The sequence below is a fragment of the Apium graveolens genome, chromosome 11, assembly GCF_009905375.1.
Source record: "Apium graveolens cultivar Ventura chromosome 11, ASM990537v1, whole genome shotgun sequence".
NCBI classification, from domain to species: Eukaryota; Viridiplantae; Streptophyta; class Magnoliopsida; order Apiales; family Apiaceae; genus Apium; species Apium graveolens.
Genome location: NC_133657.1, coordinates 161,451,814 through 161,462,163, shown reverse-complemented (window position 1 = coordinate 161,462,163; position 10,350 = coordinate 161,451,814). Strand labels below are relative to the sequence as shown.

The 10,350-nt window shown below is 34.1% G+C and overlaps 1 protein-coding gene across 2 annotated transcripts; it reads right to left on the bottom strand.

Annotated features, from left to right (window-relative positions):
- Nucleotides 1-1,373: 1,373 nt before the first annotated feature.
- LOC141697599 (kinesin-like protein KIN-5D) lies at nucleotides 1,374-8,314 on the bottom strand. 2 transcript variants are annotated; one of them, XM_074502060.1, is made up of 23 exons: nucleotides 8,168-8,314; nucleotides 7,726-7,918; nucleotides 7,314-7,443; nucleotides 7,024-7,179; nucleotides 6,456-6,932; nucleotides 6,246-6,343; nucleotides 5,999-6,155; nucleotides 5,824-5,893; nucleotides 5,616-5,692; nucleotides 5,470-5,523; nucleotides 5,295-5,375; nucleotides 5,107-5,218; nucleotides 4,738-4,824; nucleotides 4,479-4,654; nucleotides 4,228-4,389; nucleotides 4,039-4,146; nucleotides 3,805-3,963; nucleotides 3,638-3,721; nucleotides 2,740-2,945; nucleotides 2,540-2,641; nucleotides 2,340-2,449; nucleotides 1,925-2,067; nucleotides 1,374-1,815 (listed from the first exon to the last, which is right to left on the bottom strand). In XM_074502060.1, exons 2-23 carry the CDS (start codon nucleotides 7,896-7,898, stop codon nucleotides 1,615-1,617), a joined length of 3,123 nt encoding a protein of 1,040 aa, XP_074358161.1. In that variant the 5' UTR covers nucleotides 7,899-7,918; nucleotides 8,168-8,314; the 3' UTR covers nucleotides 1,374-1,614. The 2 variants fall into 2 exon arrangements, with proteins under 2 accessions (XP_074358161.1, XP_074358162.1); XM_074502061.1 differs by lacking the exon at nucleotides 8,168-8,314 and having other exon boundaries at nucleotides 7,726-7,936.
- Nucleotides 8,315-10,350: the final 2,036 nt, after the last annotated feature.

Below are 10,350 nucleotides of genomic sequence, written 5' to 3'. Positions count from 1 at the left end.
TTTTACTGCATTGCTCAATATAAAAAGCTAATATAACAAACTGAAAGATAAGGATAAACTTTATCAGGAAACTGTTCCTAAAAATAATCAACAAGAAAAGAAAACACATCAACGACATCTAAAAGGACTCGGTCAATGACCAATTATTTAGCAACGACCTAAGGCATATTTCTAACAAAATTGATTATTTTTTTTTCAGTTTTGTCTCTCTTAATCTTATGGATGCAAACACTGGCCATTATATTATTTCAGTTTTATTGAACATTTGAAACAATGAACTCTGTTAGCTCTTAAACACTTGAGACAAATGACTTTGAATTGTATGATCGAAGTACTGCATAGAGCCTAGAATTGTATATATGTTACCTGCATTGGTAGCTTGATGTACATCACAGCAATTGATGTTTGTAGTGATCTGGATTAAGAAGCGGCGTAAACATTTTTCTTGTATTTGAAAGGAAGCACGAATTTATGAATTCTGTAAAAAAAAGAGTTGTCCTCAATAAGGAAGTGTCCTTTACTGGTGACTGTAGTAGATACGAAAGATGGAAAATATGCACTTCTTGGTGTGTACTTGTTATGAACCGTGCAACTGTAGCTTGCTTGGTTATTTAAGAAAGAAGCCAACTGTGCAACTACATTCTCTATTGAAACTGACTTTGTAGCAGCAGCTACATGGACGCGAAAGAACTCTTGTAAACGGGGTATGCAGGTGTGAGCCTGCACACGGAGGAAGAGCTCATAAGATCACGCATATTTATGTGATGTTATATTTTGGTCGAGATTTTATCAAGAAAGGTATTGTAAAAGATAATGTACAATGGTGTGCATGATCAAGTAAGAATTGGAAGCCTTTAGAATTGGAAGCTTTTAAGCTCGCAGGGAGTGTTTGTTAGAGCAACTCTAATGTAGAGGGACATTTACTTTAATGAATCACGCAATATGGGCTTCCAATTATCCAGCTCTCTCTACCCACTAAAATCAATGTGCTGAGTTCAAATAGAGGTGCGACTAATTTTACTTGTTGGTAATTATATGTCAACATCTAGTTGTTAGAGTTCATACAAGTTTCCCAATTTCAAAAATAAGGAAGCCGAGGGAACCCGGATTAAATTAAACAGAAACAAATATCAGTTATATGCTTTCCATATTTTAGAAACATTCAAAACAGAGCAAGTTGTTTTTACATGAATAGCTCTTTGTTTTTATTGTCCAACGAATCTACATGCGTCTCAGTTGCATTCTTCATAATCCTTCGGTTCTTTTTTATCAAACGGAGAACGGAGTTGCAGCATGTTTCAAGTTTAAACTCTTGAAACTGAATGAGCAGATAAAATAATTATTTTTCTTTTTTTTTATTACCACACACAAAAAAAAACAATGCAACTGGTGAAATCGTATAATTTAGTGGTGAAATAGAAGCACAAAACAATGTATCTGGAATGTTTCAATGAACTGAAACTCCCATTTCCTAAGATGTGGTAGAATGAAAAAAAAAATACAGCATGAGAATTGAAATACGTATCCCACATGCCTTCCAATCCATATGAATACGACTAACATCTACTTATATGTACTGTACAGAGTCCTATTCTGGCTGCTCCCTCACCTGTTTTAATTAATAGTAGTGAGGGGAACTCGGGAGTCCCCAAGATTGTATTGCTTTATATCTCCATTTGCATATTTTGAAGCTTTTGATTCCCAGAATGACTTCAACAGCTCCTCAAATGCGGGTGTTCTAAGTTCTTCAATAGATGTGATGCTTGGAAGATTAAATGATCTCTTTTTTGGCGTAGAGCATGATGGTTGATCCACCTGTTTGTAATAAGGATAGATACTTAAAAACAAACCTTACATTTTTTGGCAACTAGAACATACCCTGAGAAAATAAGATGAAAACTGGACAACATAACTTAGTTCTTACCACGTATTCAGTTAGGAGGCATTCTTCTGTGATCTCTACAGTCTTGTGATAGTGTCCGCTCTTCAGCTCCCTTTGTTCTCCACAGCAAGGAGTAATTATAGAATTAAGATTGCTACATGCATCATGGTCTAGTTGCAATGAGTCTGCAAGGATTTGTTGTTTATTAGTCATGTTATCTCCGATGCCAAGCAAGATACATATGGTCTATTGAGAAATGAAATTCTAAACAGCGAAATAACTATCCTAACACGGACTCAGTTAGTTATACAGTAGTTCTTTTATCTTATATAATTTATTTACTGCTAAAACTATCACCTGGTATAAAACCACGCCCTAGACTAATTGCACATATTCGATGAATGTGGTAATGATGTTCATTATATAGTACAACATATAAGAAGAACTAGATACTTACGGTCTATGGAAGAATTGAAACTCTTGCTTGCGGCATTTGCATCTTCAAGAACAGAGGACACAGCAGAAGAAAAGCGAGAACGTAACATTTGATTAGCATCCATTCCTTCCCTATTGAGAAAAATAAGACACATCAATGCATCATATAAAATTTAGATATATTTAAGAACACAAGAACCTGTTCATAAGATTTTCACAAACCTTATTATGTCATCAACAGAAGCAACATTGCTTTTCTCTAGACTGAGCAAGGATTCTTGAGCATTGCTCCATTGCTGCTGTCCCATTTTCACCTCCTCTAAACTGTCACATCATATGAAAATATTTAGTTGAATGTTTTTAACAGGAATAAATAAACCTAGAACATGGCTAGTTATCGGATAATCACAAGCGGCTGATACCATTTCTGGAGAACCTCCTCGATATCTTTCTTTCCACACTCTACTGCAGCAGTATCCTCACTATAATGTGTTTCAGCTTTGCCAATGTAGCTAGACCATTCGACCTTAACAGAAGTTGTTGAATTTTGCATAGTCGACATCTCCTGTTGAAATTTGCTGGTCCTGCTGGCTGCACTGTCTCGAAGGCCAGTGACTGCAGTGTGAACCTGCATAACGTGAAGAAAATCATATGATCAGGAACACTATAAATTAAATAATGTTCTGCAAGTCACGTCAACAGTGATCTGATACATCAGTGACATCAAAACAAGTCATGTTCTAAGATTAACTCATTGTTATACCATGCAAGGGAGTAGATGCACAAAAGCTTTCAATCAAATTTACATAAAATAAAACCAAGGCATATTACCTACTTTATAACAGAAATGAGACATACATTAATTGCAGATCGAAGAATACTCATTCTGACATGTGACAAAGAAAATGACTGCTGACCTAACTGCAGATAGAAGATAACATTTCTGCGAGTTGGCATGCTTAAAATTTTGGCCCATTCATAAGACTTCTCCCAGTTGGCTATTTATAGCATTTCATTGTACAAGTGACAGGTATTCAGTTAACGCATTAGTGACTTATATAATTCTCAAGTAGACTCAGTTTTAGAATTTGCCTCGTACTCATCTGTACACCTAAACGCCGACTTTGTCTACACAAGAATATATTAGAACTAGCATTATAGTTATCTCTACATCTAAACAAGAGTCACAGAAATTTAATTATTTTATGCATCTAATGCACAGTAAAGAGTTATGCTGCATCCCAAAATGAAGTGAGGTTGTAACAAAAGTCACAATTAATATTCTAATGATCTATAAAAATGGAAATTTGGGCTATATACCAGCTCCTTTTTCCTCGAATTTGAGCTGGCAAGTAGTTCCGCAACCTTTTCTAAAATTTGTCTTTCCTCTTTGGCAGCACACTCCTGGGGATAACACACAGACATTAGACGTTATATTGTAATGCAGGGTGCATGTTGCTCTGATACAAATAGAATAGCTTTATTACCTCAAACTTCTTTTCAAGTTCAGACAACTTCTGGTCATTGTCTGTTTGTGCATGCTCTACGATCTGGCTCAAATTGGATGCATGTGTGTCTAATGTATTAAAGAAGTTTACAGTAATCTGAGAAATGGATCTTGTGGTTTCCATAGCCCTGGAGTGTGCCTGCATATATATATTGTCAACGTTAATATAACTAGTATTTGAGATCATTAATGTTAAGCAAGCAGAACTACTAACTTCTCGCTGCTGTTGTGCATAAGAAGACATTTTATCCTCCTGACTGTAGAGACTTCTTTGAAGATCATTAAGTAGCGTATCAGCCTCTGAGGCTATTGCTTTAAAATGCTGAAATTTCAAGTGAAAGTCAAGACAGGCGGTAAAAAAAGATATTTCCATTTGCAGAAACAATCATATAGAGATACATACTTCCTCAAGAGCAGATGAATGCTTAGAAACTTCATTGTTCAGTTGTCCAACTGTTGACTTCGAATTTTCATCAAGCTCCCCTGCTATGCCATCCAAAGCTTCAATACCAGAACCATACATGTTTTTTAACTTCATTAGGTTTTCTCTAAGTTCTTCAGTAGCCTGAATACAAAAAAAATAAACTTTCATCAGAACCTCTAAAAATTAATCCGATGAACATTAATTGTATTCCAACTCTTACAAAGTTGTACCTCTGCTTTTGTGGATACAAATAATTGCATATCTTCCTCCATGCCTCTTAATTGCTGCTCTTGCTGTGTGACAGAAGCTGCCACCGTCTTGTGCAAGCTTTCAAGTTGTTGGGATAATTGAGCCTGGAATTTCTGAATAAGTATTCGATTTCCATTTTCAATCTTGTCTTTGCGCTCTGAGTAATTAGCAAAAGATGTTAGTAAATTAGCATGAGCGATAAAATCACTAAAGTAGTTTTAATATATGTTGCATACAGACCGATCTTGGTGAACAGGCTAGACACATCTAAAGCAGCACTCTCGAGCTCTGCTCGTAGCTCAAATGCCCGCTCAATAAGCGATCGCTCTGACAGAAAAACAACCAAATTTCATTGTCAGTATTACATAGATTATAAACTATTCTGTCAGAATTTCACAAATTACAAACTATGGAATACCACTCACCCTTAGAAATAACATATGTATAAATTCAGTTTAAGATTGTAAGCACTAAATATATAAGAATATATAGTTGGTAATTAGTTGGCAGGAGAATAACTACATTTTAAAGCATTCTTCTGCAAAATAGAATTATTCGGAGTAACTCTAGCTAAATTTTGCCAAGTACAGCAGAGAATATTCAACTTACCTGACTTAATAAGATTGGAAATTAAATATTCTTTCTCTTTGATGGTTGCATTTGCTTGTCTATGTCTTTCTTCAAGATCAACCAATGCATGTTCGGTTTCATGGAGCTTTTTCTGAAGTAAAAAAATTTGTTGTAAGATTGTTTTCAGGATAAAACAAGAGGAAATGAAATACTGCACAAGTTAATACCTCAGTTTTCTCTAGCTTATCACTTAATTCTGAAGTAAGTTGCAGCTGAGAATTGTGAAGTCCCTGGAGCTCCATAAATTGCTGTTAATAATAAAAGAAAAATTGTTCAGCAAAACTCAATCACTGCAAGTTTATTGGTAGAAAGCTTTAAGAATGTCAAAAAAACATCAATTACCTTGTCTCTTGATTCAAAATCAAGTTCCATGCGCTCAATCTTTTCAGTCATCGCCTGTAAAAAAATTATCAACCAAACTCAATATCCCTTCGCCACCTACACTCATAGGTTAATTTAACCCCCTTGAATAAACTACCCGAACTAACCTTCTTCTCTGCTTCATCCTGAAGGTAGCGATCTTTTGGTATATATATTCCATTTTTCTCTCTTGCAGAATATACCTCTTTTATTAAAAAAAAATTAGGACAGTAAATAAGACATTAGACAAATTGTAATAGAAGAAAATATGTGGGATCTGAGCGCGCGGGGGTGATATGGGGGTGGTTAGCATCAGACTATTAAGTAGTCTCATACCTTGTTTAAGCCTATCGATTTCAGAGTACAAGTCCTTGATCATTGCCGATTTCATCATTTTCTGATTGATCTGAAATTATAATCAACGAGAAAATTATACTTGGACTCAAGGGAGAAAATTGGGAGAAAAGAATGTGATAGGAATACGGAAATGGATAGCAGCATATTAACATACCTCTGGTTTGTTTTTGATGTTTTTAGCACGGTGTGCATAGTCTAAAGTGCTAAGTGTCTCTTCTAAACTATAGACCGAGGGTGATATTGTGGCAATTATGCATGTCTTTGTCTTCCCTCCCAAGGAATCTCTCAGTAACCTAGTCAATTTACTATCCCTGACATAAATAAAATAATTATGTTGGTAAGTAGTCTGTCCAATTCTGCATGAAACATATCGCTGACTATGGTTGCTAATTGAGAAATACCTATATGGTACATGACCGGAGTGCTCCACTAATGCATTTATTACTCGACCAAGTGTAAGCAAGCTTTTGTTAATCTCTCCAGCTTCCCTTGCTCGTCCCTTCAAAAAAGACAATTTACTTCTGATTAACCATTGAGTAAGAGATGGTAGGCATCCCAGATTGATATGTTTGTCATCCACATTGTTATAAAGTTTTAAACTTGGACTTTACCTCTCTTGCACCAGAACGCGAGATATTCTCAGAACCGGCTAGGTCAACGAGATTGAGCTTCCCGCACTTGATCATTTCCTCCCCTTCTGGAGTACACTCCTTAATGTGAATTGTGATAGAAAATATTGAGTGAGACCTGCTACTTTGTTTGTTAAGAAGGGTCTCTGCCGTACGCCTTTTAGCAGATCCTTTCTCCAAAATTTTGTATATTTCATTTGCAGTGCATACTATTTCCTCTTCCAGTCCTCGAACAAAAACACCTCCCTTCCCATCCTCCATTAGTGCTATGGGTTTCTTAGATTTATCCTCAATGAATTTTGAAAATTCTTCTGGAGCCAAAAGATCAGTAATCTCCTCATTGTACAGCTCAAGAAATGTAACTTTCATGCTATACTCAGCATTTTGAGCTTCTAATATATTAAAAATTTGCTTAACAGCTCTCGGAATAACACCTGCATCACTAGGAAACTCCCCATTCTGAACATGGAACATTATAAAGCTTTAGTCAGAGAAACCAACTACGGTAATACAAAGCAGAGATGTTAGTTTTATTCTCTAAATATCTCACCTTTTTTCTCCCACCTCCTTCCATTGTATACGTTTTCCCTGTGCCAGTCTGCCCATAGGCAAAAATAGTGCAATTATATCCCTCGAGAACTTCGTAAACGATAGGCGATACAGCCTGATCATACAGATCCTTCTGTAGGGATGCCGGACCAAAGACCTAAAAGATTCATCCCAAATTTTCAAATTTAATATAGTTTGACAAAACTGAATATACTCACTATTATAAATAGCTAGAACAGTATCGACCACACATCATATTCTAGTAAATCGATATAAATATAATTAGCAGACCTTGTCAAACACGAAGCTTCTATCAATCTGCTTATTAGCAATATTCTGAACTGCACAAACTTCTCTTCTATTCTCAGTACACGTAATAACAACCGGTGTATGCACCTTAATTTCATCGTCACTCAAAGGCCTATAAAATACATCATCATTACAATTATATTCAACATAAAATAAGTAACAACTATCAGCTCTCCCTTTTCTCAATGTTGTGTTGTGCAAATTTGTCCGTCTGAGATCACATTATCTCTTTTCTCATAATATAGTCAAACGAAAATTTTAATATAACAAATTTGCATAACACAACATACAAAAAATGTGCGATCAGACATAAATATCAGTAGAAAACCAAAAAAAAGTACTAAAATTCGATAATTAATGATTGATTAAAATTCAAATAAATAAAAAATGTGACCTGCATCTGACAATGACTTGAACATTGACACCTCTATTATTATCATGCTTAAAACTAGCATTTCCGCCTTCAGATCGCAGATCTCTGATGGCTTTCTCACTGGATTTAGGAGTTTGCGATGGCGAAATTGACACGAAACTACCACCACCTCTTCTATTTCCGTTAGACTCCATATCTTCAATTCAAATTTGTTCTATTCAATTACAATCAGTTCAAACAGCTAGGTCAACTCAATTCAAATCAAATCTGAGAAAACACACACACGAGCACACACAGTAATCAACTGAAACTACTCTAGCAATAAACATGAATAGATAAGATGAATTAATACAAAAAAGGAAAGGCACATTGTATGTGTAGACAGTTGAATTAAATAAAACAGAATCTATGTTATAAAATGATCAAAACGTATAGATACATAAAGATGTGTGTATGTACTTACAATTAGTGTGTGTAATGTGGCCGGCAGGTGAGATGCAAAAAAGGAATGCAGAGAGTAGACAGAGTGTTGTGTATGTGAGGAGTTTGTATTGTTTGGATGTTTTTGTGTGTATGTATTGTATTGTATTTTGTATGTATTGTAGGATGTGCAACAGTGCAAGTGTAGCTCAAAATTTATGGCCGTTACGGAGGCTTTTGATTTTTGAATCATAACCGATAAGATAATACAAAATCAAAAAAAAAAAAGAAAAGAGGATGATGACGTTGCAATATCTTGTATTTTTATGACTCGTTCGTAATTATTTTAGACATATTGATAATAACAGGGAATGATAGGCATGTAGTTGTTTTTTCCGTTAAACAGTCGTTAACAAGTAGCTAGTAATTTTTTTTTTTTTGACAAAATGCATCAACCAAAATTACAACTTAATTTCAATAGGAACAAAACTCCCATCGAAAAAATACAGTCAGGATTAAACAAATAAACGAGCTAAGCAAATAGTCGCTTATGTTTTCAGACTGTTTAACATAATGAATCTCACGATTCTTTGAATGAAAAAAGATTAAAATGGCTTCCTGATCGATCATACATGCATCAATTCTGGAACTAGTAATATCACAAATGACCTTCACATACGCACCACCTGTAGCCCAATGTTCAGAAGCACCCAAGCTATCTACATGCCAAAAATCAGCTATAGACAAGCCGAGAGTGAAAGATCTCAAAAGATGAACACATTTTAGTTGTGAAAAGTAAGCTCTTGTAATAATCGGCACCAGCCCAAATTTAATGCACGGAAAACAGATCTCCCACAAAATCACATAAATCATTTTCAAAGTAGCCTGATTAATCCAAGACTAAGCAAAAACATAACAAACACTCCAAAAGGAGAGACAGATACACACTCCAAGAGGAGAGACACACAAATACCCAAAAAAAAATTGGGTTTTATTGAAAAGAAATAAACGAGAATAAAAAATGAAGGGATTGGGGCTTTCCACCGGAGAAAACCAGTAGAAGCCCCTTTATTTACTTGAAAATTGACAAAACCCTAGGAGAAGGGATAGAGGAGGGAGGCGGCTTTTTGGATGTTTTAGATAATTGACAAAACCCTAGTAGCTAGTAATTTTTAAACTCGTGCAATCTACAAACATGTTTCAACTTCAAAATATAAATAAATTTCTAATATTTTTAAACTTAAATTTTCTTTAAAATTAAAGTATAAAAAATTTTATAACTACTGATTTTTCTTTGATAACCAAAATTACAAATTAATGAAAAATTTCAAGCTTTGACGTTATATATTAGGAGATAATTAATATATGTGAATATATGATTGGATTAGATCGATAATTTTACTACTATTTTAATGTGTATAATAATATCATCTTAATCAGATTTTTTTGTCAAACACAAAAACAATTATCATTTAATAGAGTGTAACATAGACTCACAACTGTCGATACCAAAAATAAATAACAATTAGCTAATTTGTTTTTTGTTAACTCATAAAATTTAAAAAATTTTAAAATCAATATGAAAGACTTTCTAAACAATCCAAATTGCACCAATATGTCTTAAAATAGCAACATCACAATTGATCTTATTAGGTAAAAATTATTTTTTATCCGGTGTTCAAAAACCCCACAATTTACATTTTGTATACAAGCTATAAATTTGTCGAAAGTGTAAATCTTAAAAGATGAAATTTTTTTAATTATTAAAGGTGAACTCTTGCAATAATCATCAGCGCCCCAAATTCGATTTGTGTTTTCCAGATTCCAAAAATATCAATAAAATCATTACAAACATATCCAACATTAAATAAATCCAAATATAACCAAACAAAAATATAATAAAGCACTCAAAAATAAGAGACATGACAAATATTTCAAGAAGAGAGAAACAAACAACACCCAAAAATTAAATTTTATCAAAAGAAAATTAATGAAAATAAAAGAAAAATAAAGGATTTGGCGCTTTTCAGCGGAAAAATACCAGTAAAAGGCGCCCATCGACTAATTCAAGAAAGGATGAGGACACAAGATGGGCAGGGGCAAGAAGAAATATTCTTAATCAGATTTTAATAAATCCTAATTGGATATAAATATATATTATTTAAAAAAGTTAATGAATTATAAAAAAATTTAGATTTTAAATTTTACTATATCACTTTGTACAAA

Bases quoted from the DNA above. Each gene is read 5' to 3' on its own strand.
- LOC141697599 (XM_074502060.1), bottom strand. From the start codon at position 7,898: ATGGAGTCTAACGGAAATAGAAGAGGTGGTGGTAGTTTCGTGTCAATT. The intron at 7,180-7,313 runs GTCTGCTAATTA...TGAATCTTTTAG, and splicing joins GAAGCTTCGTGTTTGACAAG to GTCTTTGGTCCGGCATCCCT. The intron at 3,964-4,038 runs GTTAGTAGTTCT...ATATATATGCAG, and splicing joins ATGCACAACAGCAGCGAGAA to GCACACTCCAGGGCTATGGA.